Genomic DNA, 17,263 nt, shown 5'->3' with positions numbered 1-17,263 from the left:
CTTCCATTGGATTCAGCGACCCAAAAACCTATCAAATCACGGCGAGCTAGAATTTCTCACGGGCACGGGACCCCCTATGTTGCGACTAGACAAGGTTTTAAAATTAGGTAATATTGTTTTAAGCAGATTTTTCAAAAGGATCAAACTTCAAAAAATTGTTTTGAACGGTGTTTCATTAATCACCTTAAGAATGTTAAATGTGCTGTTTTTAGACTTCCATTTGGCGAATTAAAATATTTGTCCTTTGTTTTATTTAATACTTACTAGGTAGTATTGTTATTTATTTAATCATATTGTTTTCCTTTAATTTAATGTTATGCTTGTAATCTTACTGGTGTTTAATCATAATATTTTAATTTAATTTAATATTATGGCACGTTTACACGTATCCAGTAATTGGCGCCAGTCGCACTGACACGACAGCGCTGGCATGGTAGTGGCATCATATACACACTTTGGACATCTTGGATATTAAAGCACCCTATGTAACGCACAGCTGAATGTGGCTAAATTTTTATGTTTGTGCGTCACAGTGTTGCCATGCTGTTTTCTATATATTTCTTTCATAATTTCAATCAATGTTAAATGTACCTACAAGAATAATAGAATAATAACGTTTACTTCTCCGACATTATACTAGGTATAATGACAAATGAGTGTCACACCAATTACTTAATTGGTGTTTCAAAACTACTTACTTTTAACACATTACACAATATTACAAGGTTTCTAGCAAGTTAAACGTCACAATGATTTAAAATACCTAATCAAGTAAAAACCTATATATACATAACATATTAGAACATACCTAAAATACACAAAAATGATACATTTCACACACAAATATAATATCACAAAAAATTGTAACGTGATAGTATGAAAAATAGAGGATACGGCAACGGTGTTACATGTGGGTGCGCTAATAACCAACATGTCCCACACTTTTATCTACTCTATGTCATATTATGTATAAGTTTTTAGTTTGTGAAACTGTCATTATCGATAGCAGTGTTTGAAGGATTTAAAGTGTGCGTGAAGTAACAGTGTATTTTAAATAGGATATTTACTTTTTCGCACACTTTCAATGGGTTTTTTGGCACACTTTAATATAATCAAATATCCTTAACTTTGGTATTGTCATGGTGATGACAATATGAGCAATGACTTACAACAAAATTTTTGACAATTTTGTGGTTTGAAAGTAGTTAGGATTTTTAAATGTCAGTTTTTTTATTTGTTTATCGTAGATAAAATATTGTATGAAACTGTACGTGAAGTACTTTTTGCGAACTTACGCGATGTATAGCACTCGCTCCGTTGTCGCTCGTGCTCTAAAAATCGCGTGCGTTCGCAAAAAGCATACTTCACGAACTGTTTCATAAATAACTATTATGCACCAGTCCAACGCTTAGATTGTCAAAGGGTACCCCCCGTTAAGATAGGCAAAATGCCCTCACTCCCAGAATTCAATTTTATAATTTTTTTTACGTTCTATGCAACCAAAAAATGAGATAACGCGGATTTTTAGCTCGCCACCCCCCCTTACCCCTCCCCCCACAGCCAAAAACGTAGATTTTTAGATTTAATTTTTTTTAGTTGGGTTGCAATCGATTTAAAAATTTCAAAAAATTCACACGTGTAGCTGAGGCTTTTACAAAACATGTCTATTTTTTATGGACCCGTAGGTCGAGTGTACATAACCTCAAATTTTTTTTTAACTTTTTTAAAACCTATAACTTTTTTTTTGGAGGGGGCTACAGGTCCAGTTTTTTTTGCATTTTGTGTATTTTATCAAAGTCTATCTCTCTGATTTTTTTCAGATTTTTCCGTTAGGTGCGCCATCTTGAAAAATCAGGAAAACTGTATTTTTAGGGGGTTTTTAGGGATTTTCTCCATTTTATAGACTGCAACATAGATCAACTGAAGGTTTTTTTAATAGATTATGTATAATTTGAAATAACTATTTTAGGATTATCAAAAATTGGGCAAGCCACCTTTAAACCCCCCCCAAAAACCATGTTTTTTTAAGTTATGTAAGGGTTTTTGCGGGCTTAATGATATTTTTTGAGATCGATACAGCCTGAATATTTTTTTTCATTTTTTTACGTTATATGTGATTAAAAAATAAGACTAATCGCATTTTTAGCCCACCACCCCCCTCCCCTGCCCCCACAAAAACGTCAATTTTTCTATTTTTTTTTTGTTTAGTAAAGTTGCAATTAATTTAAAAATTTTATGAGGCTTCTAAAAAACATATCTATTTTTTTAGACCCGTAGGTCGAGTGTACAATACATATAACCTTTTATAACGAATACATATAAACTTTGAGTTGGTCACTTTATGACTTTCATAATAATAATTTTTAATCGAGTTAAAGCCTTGAAAATGGCTATTTTCGCGTTTTTCAAATTTTAAATTGCATGTAACTCGACAACAGTTAATTTTATAGAAAAATCACAAGAGGCCTTTTTTGCTCAGGTTGATCCAGAGAATATAAAACAAATTTGTCCTAAGTGAAAAAATTGATTTTTTGAATTAGTTTAAAAAATTGTTTAAACAATTTTCCGACCGCGGTACTGCCTTTCACCTTGTGGATTTGTTATAAGGACCTGTTTTTGAGCAAGTTTGTGCAAAAAAATGAATCGGAATAATTTACCTAATGGGGACAAGCATACAGCATGGACTATTTGCAATATGAGCCAAACGAAGATGGTTTGGAAAACATTAAACGATAGATACTGTTGTAGATGTGAGTTGCGGAAACGGCAACATAACCATAGGCTGTTGTTCGCATGTAGCTGCCATAATATGATATTTGTCGCATGGAAGATATTTTACAAAAATCATCAAGCCAGCAGAATATCTTACAAAACTCTTTGACAATACAGATGTTATACCTGTAATAGACGAAGACAGCGATGAAGACTTTAGAACTGTAAAGTGTAATACCAACGAATATACTCTTCAAATACGCTAAGGGTATATACGAAGCTATATATTCTTTGGTAATACATTCTTTATTCTTTTTATGGTGTTTTACGTGGCAGTAAACGTGAAGCAAAATGACATTTTAATAGGCAGAGCAGAGATATAGGTTATGTAGATGGTACAAGCACATATTTGAATAATTACAATATGTATAATGTAAGGTAATATTAGGGTACCTACTAAATACAAACTAATGAACAAAGAACAAAATGTTTTGATTCACAAAACGACAAGAAGTATGATATATTAAAATAATGTATTTTTCTTAAGTTGATTATTCTGTTTTATTTTGGTTTTTTGTATCCTACCTAAAAGATATCACAATGACATATTTACTTTATACAAAAATATTGCAAAAATTTGAAATTATTTTGTTAAATGTAGTTTACTTGAGGACAAACTGAGCAACAGATATACTGAGAAAAAAAAATGAAAACGAAAAAATGATGATTTATTGGGCAGGTTGAGAGGGAGGAGGGCTAAAATTGAGCTAAGGCTTATTTTTAAACACATCAAACGTAAAAAAAAACGAAAAAAAGAATATTCAGGTTGTATTTATCTCAAAAAATATTAAGCCTGGATCCCGCGTTAATGGTATCTAGTCGGACAAACTTTGACGTAGGTATGGAAACAGGGGAAGTTTTAATTGTAAAACGTAATTTTAATTGTGGAACGTGTCATCCTGGCAAGTTTATGATTGTGAAAACTAGCAGGTGGTTTTTAAGTTTATTCAATAGCAAATTATATAAAATATACCTAAAAACTCAGTTATTTCAAATTATTCCTACATAACCTATAAAAAAAACCTTGAGTTAATCTATTTTGAAGTATATAAAATGGAGAAAATCCCTAAAAAGCACCGAACAAATCAGTTTTGCGGATTTTTGAAGATGGCGCACCTTACGGAAAAATCTGAAAAAGTCAGAAATATAGTTTTTGATAAAATACACAAAACACAAAAAATAGACGTGCAGCCATCACCAAAAAAATATACGTACCTATTAAAAACAAAAAAAAAAGAGGTTATAATATGTACACTCGACCTTCGGGTCCATAAAAATAGATGATCTGTAAAAGCCTCAGCTTGTGCGTGTGAATTTTTTGTAAATTATAATTTAATAATTATTAATTATTAAATTTACACAATTTAACTAAAAAAAATGACCATTTAGAATAGTTAATTACAAAAATGCCACAAAGAAATAGCTTCAGAATAACATTTGTAATTGCAAACCAACTTAAAAAAAAATAAAATCGAAAAATTGACATTTTTGGCTGTGGGGGAGGGGGAATAGGGGAAGTGGGCTAAAATTACAGTGACTCCTATTTTTTAAAATCATATAGAACGTAATAAAAATTAAAAAAATATTCAGGCTGTATCGACCACAAAAAATATAATTAGACCCGCAAAAATCCTTACAAAACATTAAAAAAACATGGATTTTGGGGGGTTTAAAAGTGTTTCGCCCAACTTTTGAATATCCTAATATACTCAGTTATTTTAAATTATACATAATCTATTAATAAAACCTTGAGTTGATCTATGTTGCAGTCTATAAAATGGAGAAAATCCCCAAAAACCCCCTAAAAAAACAGTTTTCTTGATTTTTCAAGATGGCGCACCTGACAAAAAAATCTGAAAAAAATCAGATACATAGCTTTTGATAAAATACACAAAATGCAAAAAAAATTGGACCTGTAGCTCTCTCCGAAAAAAAGTTATAGGTTTTAAAAAAGTTAAAAAAAAATTTGAGGTTATGTACACTCGACCCATGGGTCCATAAAAAATGGACATGTTTTGTGAAAGCCTCAGCTACACGTGTAAATTTTTTGAAATTTTTAAATCAATTGCAACCCAACTAAAAAAAATTAATTCTAAAAATCTACGTTTTTGGCTGTGGGGGAGGGGTAAGGGGGGTGGCGAGCTAAAAATCCGCGTTATCTTATTTTTTAGTTGCATAGAAAGTAAAAAAATTAATAAAATTGAATTCTGGGAGTGAGGGCATTTTGCCTATCTTAACGGGCCCCTTTGCCCCTTTACCATATTATTTCAGCTATAATTTTGGCGAAAAAATATATATTAATTTTTATTTTAGGCTTGTCCCAAGAGGAGAACACATTGGAAAGTACGAAAACAATATGTAATAAAGGACAACATTCGAGTCAACCTGTCGAAGAAAATACATTAAAATGTGAAGTTTGTGTTAAGCAGTTTGCTAGGAAGCATAATTTTAATGAACATATGAAAATTCACACTGGAGAAAAACCTTATAAGTGTGCGATTTGTTTTAATCGGTTTATTCGTACAAATCATTTGAAGAGACATTTGAGAACGCACACGGGAGAAAAACCATACAAGTGTAAAGTTTGTTTTAAGCGGTTTAGCCTACAAAGTAATTTGAAAGTGCATATGAGATTGCACACTGGACAAAACCCACACAAGTGTGAAATTTGTTTAAAGCAATTTAGTCAAGCTAGTGACTTGAAAAAACATTTAAGAACGCACACTGGAGAAAAACCACACAAGTGTGAAATTTGTTTTAAACAGTTTACTCAAACAGTTAATTTGAAAACATATTTGAGAGTACATACCGGAGAAAAAACTTACAAGTGTGAAATTTGTTTTAAGCAATTTAGTGAAGCTGGCAGTTTGAAAAAACACTTAAGATTACACACTGGAGAAAAACCGTACAAGTGCGAAATCTGTTTTAAGCAGTTTACTCGAAAAGATCGTTTAAGGGAACACATTAGAATTCACTCTGGAGAAAAACCATACAAATGCGAAATTTGTTTGACGCAGTTCGCTATTAAATATTCTTTAAATTACCACATGGTAGTTCACATTGGAGTAAAACCTTACAAGTGTGAAATTTGTTTTAAGCAGTTTATTCAAACCTTGAAAACACATATGAGAATACACACCGGAGAAAAATCTTATAAGTGTGAAATTTGTTTTAAGCAGTTTTCACAGATTAATTCTTTAAAACATAATATGTCCCATACTATAGACAAACCATACAAGTGTGAAATATGTTTTAAGCAGTTTAGCCAAGCAGTTTCTTTGAAAACTCATTTGAGGTTACACGATGGAGAATCTTAAATTGAGAAGTTTTTATTAACATGTTTATAACTACGTAATACGCTTTCGTTTTAAACAGTTTTCTCAAAAATATCAAAAAGCTGTCTTTAACGGTATTTCATTAACCCCTTAACATGCAAGCTCGAGTTAACTTGAGTACGGTAAACTGTGCACATTCAACATAATTCAAGCGGTATTATATTTTGTTTTTCTTTCTATAATTTTTTACACTCAAACGCAATCGAGAATTGAAAATAACAATATGAAAGAAAAAAATATATTCTATTTCTATTAATCACTTAGGTTTAAAACAGACGAACTACTCTGCAGCGCTACTCTGTGGATCCACAAAGTGGCTGAAACTGGCGATTTTTGTAGCCCCAATGATTTTGTAATGGACGACCCAGTGCCGACGATCGGCGACCATGGCCAGCGACTGTCTCTCGTGTGGAATAGCCATAGATATATGTAACAGAATAGATAAGGCCAGTTCGAAGAATAGCGTAACGCGGAACAGTTCGGGTCGGTGGTCTATCTATCTCTCTCTACCGGCGCTTAGCTTTCTCTCTCTAGCATATGATGGCCGCCGCCTGTGTATCACTGTCGTTCCGTTATTCTCACTTCTTGGTAGATACGCTCACACTCGCACGACAGACAAAGATAGCTAGACCACCGTATTTGATATCGGCGTTACACCCCGATGCATTGAGTGGCATATGACTAGCCTGATCTATTTTCTTTACATATCTCTGGGAATAGCACGTTTAATGGACCGCGATAATGTGACGTCAAAACGTCAAAAAATTTTCCAAACAAAACGAACATGTGTCACTGTCAATTACACGTGGTTTGTGTAATCATCTAGATATCGTGTAATTGTCGAAAAACCAAAATTTGCAAACTTTAATTTTTCATGCAATGTAAGTTTTCAACCTAATAGAAATATTAATAATATTGAAAAATATTAAAAAACTTACAATTCACGATTTTATTTTATTTTTATATTGGTCTTTACTCCTTTGGGTAACTAGGTCCATTTTCCGTTGGAATTTACCAGCTGAACAGACGGGGTCGTGAATTGTAAGTTTTTGAATTTCCTCTTGTCTTCTTCGCTTCAACATCCATCTGGCTTGCAATTTTTAGAAGTCCTGGAGGTGTTACCAGGGAAATGGACCAATAAGTTTTCAATTAACAATCTTTTAGTAATATTTTTAATATTTTTTAATATTCTTAAGGCGATAGACGTCCGGCCATTTATGAAACTTTCCGAAAATAAAAATGTGTTATGACCATGAATCACACTCGTTTCATTGGTAGGCGGACTTCAAGATTTGTTTAGCCGTGTTTAGTTTTCATGAAACGTGTTTTACGATTCATGTTTCATGTTTTTCGTTTCATGTTTCGTTGGTGTGCAGCTTGCCTAATGTTTCTATTAGGTTGAAAACTTACTTTTGCCTTTCAGTTGCCATATGACGCTAGTCACCTACTCCATAAACGTCAGTTGAAATGCGGAGATAAGCTTCCGTAATTTTGTCACTTCTGGCAGAGAGCAGCAGACCTACGCCTCTCTGATGATGACTCCAAATAGAGTCGAAAATCGTCGATTTAGATTGCTGGTCTGCGCTCCCTGTTCTAAGTAAAAAATAAGACGGTTTTTCCTTCGCATTGCAACTGAATAAAAATGTAATTTTTATTTTATTTTTAATTTTTCAGTTTTTCGGCTATGCTGAACCGTGTGTAGGTATGATCTTGACCGCTTACGGTCGTTTCACTACGGAGAGCAATGGATTGTATCCTTGCCTTGTATCTAGTGTTGTCGTCCCCCTTCTTATTTACTCAGTGTTTGTTGTACGTTTGCCGACAGTATACCTGGTATTGGATACATGGGTACGATACATTGATCGGTTTAAGGCTTGGCGCCTCGTGGTGAACAAACCCTCAGGCACCATTTGAAAGTTTGACTCAACGTTTGGTATTTGCGGTTTTCCTGTCTCTCCTTGAACCTAAGATATATACGCCCAAAAAATATGACATTTTGTATCTACCTAGCCCTATAGCTGGCTTATGGGTGGGTGGTCAAAAGTCACAAACTACACCGGTTCTGAATCGGTCCCTCTTGAAACACAGAAAAAAAATTCGGATCGGTGTAACTTTTCTACACACGTACATACATATACATATCCACAAACATTTCCCCCTTTTTAAATAAAAATTGAGTCATACTTTTGAGCTCGGTAACTTTTGAATGGCATAACCGATTTTCAAAATTAGACATGCGTTAGAAAGGTAATCAGTACTATCAGAAGCCGCAAAAGTTGGACTTAAATTTTTGGGAGTTTTGGGGACGAGAACGAAAAACAGACCCTATATATCGTAAGGCCGTAAAATCCACATCCTTGGATCAAAATGGAGAGTTGACATATGGATGGGTGAGTCTTTTCCTAATCTTTAAGATTAGGCCCAATTTTCAATTCAGTCAGATTTAGAAAATCGATAATTTCGTGTATATATAGTGTCGCATGTAGGGGTATTCAGTGGCGTAACAAACTCCGTCGGGGCCCCCCGCAGAATTTGAAATGGGGCCCCTTTTAATCCGGGAGCAGTCGCGCCGTTAGAAAAAATCCAACTTTTTATCATTTTCCGTGATAACTTAATGAACAATTTTGCAACATAATTTTCCACTTGTAAGTGCCTCGAAGAAGATTGTAGTAATGCTTAGGATTTTTTTTTTATTTTTTTTAATTTCATTTTTATTTTTTTGGTGGAATTTATGGCTTTGGTGGGAACCAATTAGTTTTAAAATTGTTAGAAATAGATATTTTTAACATAACAAGCAAACAAAAATATTATAAAATTGAAATTTGTTTTAAATTTTTATTGTTAGATTTTGTTCTATGCGCGACTTCTTACGTGACAGAAGTGAGCGCGACTGCTCCCGCGTTAAACAATTACTAAATACAACTTATTTAACAAAAACTTTTTGTGTTAGCGTTATGCGTTATCATTCACTGTTCATAATAACTTACATTTCTCATCTTTATCGGTACACAGACCCATTCCAAAAAAGTGTGTTTGCGTTGGAACCTATGGGAAACTTTTTTATTACATATCTATATTACGAAAAAAAGTTATTCTTCATAAAATGCTCTGCATGGTATAAAACCTAAGTTGTAATAATCAGATATTAAATTTTATTGATTTTATACGAGGTATATAAAAAAGTATTAATTTCGTTCAATAGTACCTAGACCACCTTTATATTTTACAATATTGAAAAATGTTATTATAACAAGATGTTCGCAATTAAAAACTATGTTTAAATATGCAATTATATCATTCAAGTTGAAGTATTGTGAACTATAAAGGTACTTAACTCTTAGAGAGAAATTCATATTTTTCGACATACCTCGTATAAAGTTGGTAAAATGTGATATATTACGATTGAATCTTCGTTTTGAGATAGTGCAGAGCTTTTTATAAAGAATCTGATAAGAATTTTATACAGAATTTTTTCCTAAGATTAAAAAATTAATAATAAAATAGTTATTATAATTATTGTAATAAAATGATGTTGGTTATCGGTAATTTGAGAAATATTTGGAAAAATTAATTTTTTATTTACAAAGATGTAATTATATATTAAAATTAAAATCGTATATTGTTAAATATAAAAGTACTTTATCCTTGAGTTAAATTCCTATTTTTTGACTTACCTCGTATAAAATTGATAAGCTTTGATATCTGATGGTTTATCAGGCTTATTTTGTATCTCAGATTTAAGACCATTCAGAGCATTTCATGAAGAGTAACTTTTTTCGTAAAATTGATAATAAAAATGTTTCTCATATGGTTCGAAGCCACGCAGACATACTGTATAAGTGCTCAAAAAAATTTATTTTGAATTTTCAAATTGTAATGTCTGATAGGGCTGTAACTACCATTGGGGTAACCGGGGCATTGCCTCGGGGCCCCCGGCCAAGGGGGCCCCGCGATTGTAATCGCGTTATACTGCCTATAGGCAATATAACGCGATTAAAAACCTACATTATAGCCGAAGAATGTAAGTAACATTATATGTAGTATATTTTTTATGAAAACAGAAAAGATGTTATGTTTTTTTTTTTTTTTTTTATTGAAAATTTACCGCATCCACCAAGAGGTGATTAGCGGGAATACAGTGTAGGAGTACAGTTCCAATAACTTACAATCTATAATATAATTCTATGAGTTTTAAATAATTATCGATATTATTATCTATAATTACAGTATGTATCTTAAATTAAGAATACAGTGTAGGTATAACTTCCAGTAATTTAGATTCTATAATATAGCCCTATACATTTTAAATAGTTTGCGATATTGTCATAGTAACCATCTGTGCCTAAAAGTTTGTTGATGTTGTTAGGAATATTGAATCTAATTCGTTCATTTGCAAAAAGTAGACAGTCAATTAAAAAATGTTTTACATTATTTATTTCGTCACAAATTTCACATTTAGGGGGATCGTCTCTTGTAAACAGGTGAGAGTGCGTGTATCTTGTGTGACCTATACGCAGACGTGTGATAACAGTTTGAAGTTTTCGGGCTCGTATTCTCGATAGCCGCGGGTAAACATTATCCTTGATTGTTCTTAAAGATGTCTGTGAATATTTCCATTCTTGGTTCCATTTACACGTGATTAGATTTCTAAAGTACGATTTTATGTCACTCGCGAGATTTCGACACTCCGTTACCTCTGTTTCGACACTTTCCGACACTTTACGGGCGCACTGATCTGCTGCTTCGTTTCCATCGATACCAATATGAGATGGGATCCATATGAAGGTAATGCGTCTGGAATTTTCTTGAGCCTCTTCTAGTTCAGATTTTACCATTTTCTCTAGGGGGTTTTTAGGATACACATGATTTAAAGTTTGTAAAGCACCGAGTGAATCACTTAGGATCAAGCATTTTGGTATTTTGTTTTTGTTGACATGTTCAAGGGCTTTGAGTATTGCATAAAGTTCAGCAGAAAAAATACTGAAATATTTGGGAAGTCTAAAATGATATTGGTTGTTAGGGGTTACATATGCAGCACCTACTCCTGTATTACATTTTGATGCATCTGTGTATATCTTGTAGCAATTATCTCCATGTTTGGCTATGATTGAATTAAGGTTATTTTTAAAAACAGCTGGATTTGTTGAGTGCTTACTAAATGCAGTAAGATTATAATTTATTTGGGGGGTATCAGTTTTCCAAGGAGGGGGATGGTCCAAATTTATTAGGAATATATCTGGAAAGTTTACTTCTAAATATCTTAGATAAAATCGAATTCTCTCATAGAAAGGTTTGTGTGAAATATGTCTATTTTGAGACGTATATTTATTATTGAATGTATTATCAAAAAGAGGTCTGTTTGGATTTGAAGCTATAGAAGTTGCATGAGTTAATGTTAAATAAATGCGACGGTGGAATAAAGAAGGTTCTCCGGTTTCACTATATAAACTCTCTACCGGCGTCGATCTAAATGCTCCCGAGGAAAGTCTTAATGCTGCATTGTGTATACTATCTAAGGGTTTTAGTGTTGTTTCGGACGCCGATATGTACGCAATGGAGCCATAGTCTATTTTAGATCTAATTAAGGCTTTATATAGGCTAATTAGGGTATCATAATCAGAGCCCCAGTCCCTGTTGGATAATGTTCTTAATAAATTTAATCTTTTATTGCAAGATGCGACTAGTTGATTTATATGTTTTTTCCAAGTCAGTTTTTGATCCAACCACATTCCCATAAATTTTACGTCTGTTTTAAACATGATAGTTGAGTTATAAAATTTCAGTATTGGTGTGCTGAAAGCGTGTTTATTGGTGAATACCATGCCCACTGTTTTGGAAACCGAAAATTTAAATCCCGTGCCATGGGACCATTCTTCTAGTTGGTGTAGAAAATTTTGTAATGATTTCGACATTAGAGAGGGGTTTTTGCCTTTGATGTAAACTACTAAATCATCTGCATAAATGCGAGCTTTCAGAGGTTTTTGCAAATTTTTAATTATATCATTTATAGCGATTAAGAATAGTGTTGGGCTAATTATTGATCCTTGAGGAGTCCCATTTTCTTCAATATATTCTTCTGAATATGAATTTTGAACCCTTACTCGAAATGTTCTGTACCGTAAAAAGTTTTTAATAAATTCTAGACAATTACCTCGGATATTCCATGAGTGCAGTCTTTTCAAAATATTATACCTCCAGCACGTGTTGAATGCTTTCTTTAAATCAAAAAATATTGCTATACAATGTTGTCGAATTGCTAGAGTTTCCTGAATATCGCTTTCTAAGTCTAGGATATTATCTATGCCTGATCGGTTTTGTCTAAAACCATTTTGTTCAGGTATCAGTAGATTTGACTTTTCAAGTGTCCATGTGAGCCGTGCATTGACAATTTTTTCTAGTAATTTTCCCATAGAGCATGTCAAGCTTATAGGCCTGTAGGACTCGGGAGCTAGACGGGGACTTTGAGGTTTAAGAAATGGAAGCACAATAGCCTTAGTCCAAAGTGTGGGGTACTGGTGTTGCTGCCATATGATGTTGAATATCTGTAGCATTACGATTATGGCTGAATTTGGAAGCTGTTTCAGAAAAATAGATGGTATATCATCTGGGCCAGGACTAGAATCCTTCAAATTTATAAGTGAGTCATTTAGTTCATGAAATGTTAGCGGGAGATTTAGAGGATTGTGGCTAATTTCGTATGGAAATGTATTATAATTTTCGAGTTGTATTTTGTTTTCAAGAAAAGTGGGGTCGAAGATTTCATTGGAAGATATTTTTTTATAATTCAGTGCCAATATATTGGAAATTTCTGTTGGTGATGTAATGATTTGGTTATTTACTTTCAGACTGGATATTGAGGGTGATTGGTGGAAACCGGAAATTTTGCGTATTTTTTTCCAAACTTCACTTATTGGCGTGGAACTGTTTATATTGGAAACATATTTCATCCAACTGGTTTTTTTGGCCTGTTTAATTAATAGTTGAGTTTTGGACCTAAGTCTTTTGTACTCTATTTTGTTCTCTATATTTTTATGTTTTTTGTACCTGTTGAAAGCTTTTTTACTTGCCCGGATTGCTTCGCTACAGTCACGATTCCACCATGGTACGGGTAAATGCTTTTTTGGCGCTTTAGTTTTACCTATAAACTGTTCTGCACTTTGTATAATGATATTATTGAAGTCATCTAGAGTACTATTGACGTTACTTTTTACAATAAAGTTCTGCATAGCTTTATCGATGTAGTTTTTAAATTCTGTCCAGTTTGCCGACTCTGTTTTCCATTTGGGTAGAAACTCATAAGGCGATTGTTGCCTAGAGAGATTTCTTATAAGAATGGGATGATGGTCGCTACTATATGTGTGTGATAAGACTTCCCATAAGAGCTGAGGTGACAACGCTGGGTCACAAAGACTTAGGTCAATTGCGGATGAATCTCCAGTCTGAATATTAAAACGTGTAGGAGTCCCATTATTGAGTAAGTTAAGCTGTAAGTCAGACATTAACTTTTCCAGTAATTTACCTCTGGTATCAGTACGTACAGACCCCCAGATGCTATTGTGAGCATTGAAGTCACCAAGTATGACACGAGGAGTTGGAATTTGTTCGATAAGGTTATTTATATCGTCAAAAGTTAATATTGTACTTGATGGTAGGTAAATGTTACAAATGTAGAGTGTAGAGGGTGCTGAAAGTTTTATTACTACTGCTTCGAGGTTGGTTTTTACAGGAAATAGGCTTGCTACGTATGATTTTTTTACCAAAGTGGCAACCCCACCAGAAGAATAATTACTATTACTTTTTCTGTCATTTCTAAAACAATTGAACTGCTTAGAATTGTAACTTGTGTTTGGACTAAGGTTAGTTTCTTGTAGGCAAATTATTTCTGGACAGTATTCTGATTGGATGATTTGAAGCATGGGTAAACGATGGAACAGTCCATCAATATTCCACTGTAATATAGAGTTGAAAATTAGGCATCGGAGGAAGATAATTCACTGTCAGTGATATCTTTACCTAGATAGTGATTCAATTTATTTTTAAGTCGGGTGAAGCGATGTTTCGTAGTTTTGTCTGATAGGTATGGGTAAGATATGGTTAATAGGTTTATTAAACCGGGGAGATCGGTTGTGTATTCCTGGATAATTTCTATAGGTGAATTGTTACCTTGGGTATTTTCAATTAGCATTATTAGCTGATCATAGTTTAATGGGAGTGTTGTGGAATTTTTATTCATGAAAAATTTAAGTGCGTCAGGAGTAGGTGCTGTGCGTTTAGGTTTTTTGGGCTTTTGGATGTTGGTTTGACGTGGTGTTTGAGGGAGAGCAAACGTTGGATTATTAGTATTCAGATTTTCGATGGGAGGGGATAACGTTTCGTCAATACTTCTTTTCACAGATGTACTGGATGATTCTCCTATGATTCCGAGTGAAGCTTGTTGATGCATTACTTCAGAGGTTTTTTCACATGGATTTTTAGTGGGAGTGTTCTCTTCGGTGGGAATTATTTTGCTCGCTTCAGAAGTTGGCAGTAGGGTTTGAGGAGTAGAAGAAATTGAAGAAGGTTTTTGAATATTTATGTTGTTTGGATCACCGTCTTCAGCTTGATGTGATTCAGTATGGGAGAAAAGTTGTGTGTTCTGTTGCTGTGGCGTAGATTCGGTGGTGGTGGTTAGGTCATAAGAGATAGTAGAGTTTTGAGATAACACATTGTCTGTCACAAGTTGTGTATGCTGTTGCTGTGGCGTTGATTCGGTAGTGGGAGTTGGGTCATGAGAAAGAGTAGAATTTTGTGATAACACATTGTCAGATGAAGTATTGGGGCAATTTGACGCAGCGTGTCCAGCCTGTTTGCATACGAAACATTCCATCTTGTCCGTTGAAAGAAAAATTCTATTATCATTGCCTTCAAATGAAATTAATAAGGAGGTGTGAAGCTCGAAATTATCAGAGGGTGAAAAGACATACACTTGGCGGCGGAAACTGAGGATGTGGGAATATTCATCACCTGGAATTCCTGCTCTAAGGAAAGACACTGGGGAGGCTATTTGAAGACCAAGACTCTTGATTGCATTTTCTGCAAGTTGGTGGGGAATATAAGGAGAGATATTCGAGATTAATATTCTTTTTGTCGGGGAGACAAGTTTCCTAATACTTAAAATTAGGGATCCGATTTGGATAGTTGGGTGGGACTTCAGAAGTTGATCAACGAGATTTGGGTTGGCTAGATATATGCAGATTCTATTATTTGAGATTCTGGAAGCAAAGGAAATATTTTTTGGTCCGATGACATCACCAATAGCTTTAACGTAATCTAGAAGTTTAAGGTTTTCTTCTGCGTGAAGGACTATGGCTTGCTCTTTTTTGGGTAGGGATGGTGGTTTCGGCGAAGATTTTGCAGCGTTTACGTACGACATTGATGTAGTAGCTTGAGTATTTGTAGCACTTTGAAGGGCCATGGTTGAGGTAGAAACTGTAGGATTACTGTGTATGTTTGTACTTGTCATGCAGATACAGACAATAGCTTCGTGTTATATTTTTTCTTTAAATGGTTCTGGTATCAGAATTGCATTCAAAGCCATTATGCTGGATGGTCAGCAAGAACCAGCAAACTGGTGAAACCAGCCGCTGGTATGCACTTTTTATAAATTAAATACAATTTATAATGGTTTAATAATATAAAGAAAGCAATACGTACAAATTTTGTCCAGAAATCACTTTTTAAAATACACTATTAAATCGAAATCAAATACACTAATTACTACTGATAAGGTAAACTAGATTTTAATTATACTTGGCACAGGTCTTACTCGTATGAATGCTAGAACAAGCAAGATGTTATGTTGATGGTAAATATTTAGCTTAAAATAATGTGATTTCAATTTTTTTTGTGTTGGTCAACTAAAATAGCAATATGTAGGTAGATACAGGAAACTTCAGTCATGGAGTACATTAAAATGCGTTTTCAAGTGGTTAAATATCAATTTTCCCGGACTCCTTCTGCTGGGTGATTAACCCCAGACCTCCCGGTAGGGGGCCCCCAGATCACGTTTGCCCCGGGGCCCCCAACATCGTACTTATGGCCCTGATTTAATGACATGTTCGAATTCAGCATAATCAAAAAGCAAATAGAAACATTTTTGAACAAAGTAAAATGATGAATTCGCCGATATCTTTTAAAATTATTTAATATAAAACAGTTTTATTGTTTAAAGAATTAATAAACAATTAGAGGCATCTGTGAGTAGAACTTTTCACTTTAAGATAAGATATATAAACTAACAAAAAATGTATTAGAAAAATATAAGCTTGTTTGATTTTTTCCGAAACAGAAACAATGCAAGCTTTTCTACACTGACTCCCCTAAAGCGTAAGTGTTATAATTTCCTTATCTCACCGTTTATCTGTTGAGAGATTGTCCAATGATTACCTACACAAGAAAAGTCGTCAATAATTGTTAAATAAATGCGTACCAAACTGATGCAACTATAACCGTAAAACAACACAAACATAAATAACATTCAATGCAAACAACCAATATGAAATTACTGGCGATAATATTGTATCTAAATATTAAAAGTAGGCAAAGAACAGACAGAAAGAAAACCCATTTTTAGATTTAAAAATATTGTTCTTAAATTCGTCAAATTGCAATTCTAATATCTTTCAATAGTCACGTACAAAGCATTATATAGGTAGTTTATTCTCGCTGCCATAAAATTTCGGTAGGCCGGAAGGGATTAACTTTCTAGATATTATGAGATGATTCACTTGGGAAATACGTCTAGTTAGAAATTTTTACGTTTTTAAATTTAATTAAACAGACAACGTAAAAATAATGTAACAATAACAGATTTTACATAATATTAGATGACAAAATGGGGCCCTTAAGCGATTGGGGCCCCCCGCAAGCTTCACGCTGCGGGGCCCTCTGTTACGCCCCTGGGTATTGTGGTCCACTGACGAGAACTACCGTTCTCTGGTAATATAAAGTTTCAGACACCTCAAAAAAATGGATTTTGCGTTGGACTTAATAAATAGTCACTGGATCATGTGAAACAAAAAATTCAAAAAGGTTTTAATAGCTTAAGAGTTTCTCGAGGTAATACTGTCGAGTTTTTAATTTTAAGGATTTTTGAGTTCTTGGTATTGTTCGGAAGT

At 33.8% G+C, this 17,263-nt stretch overlaps 1 protein-coding gene across 1 annotated transcript in view; it reads left to right on the top strand.

The window, feature by feature from the left end:
- LOC126878656 (zinc finger protein OZF-like) overlaps window positions 1-6,059 on the top strand; it is a 110,693-nt gene extending 104,634 nt beyond the window's left edge. The window contains exon 3 of the mRNA XM_050641634.1: window positions 5,086-6,059. Coding sequence (XP_050497591.1) covers window positions 5,086-5,134 — 49 coding nt within the window. The 3' untranslated portion in view covers window positions 5,135-6,059. The remainder of the gene's footprint in view (window positions 1-5,085) is intronic.
- The last annotated feature ends 11,204 nt before the right edge of the window (window positions 6,060-17,263 follow it).

Source organism: Diabrotica virgifera, chromosome 1 (assembly GCF_917563875.1).
Source record: "Diabrotica virgifera virgifera chromosome 1, PGI_DIABVI_V3a".
Taxonomy (NCBI): domain Eukaryota; kingdom Metazoa; phylum Arthropoda; class Insecta; order Coleoptera; family Chrysomelidae; genus Diabrotica; species Diabrotica virgifera.
The sequence above is the reverse complement of the archived record's forward strand: the minus strand, read 5'-3'. Positions and strand labels throughout refer to the sequence as shown.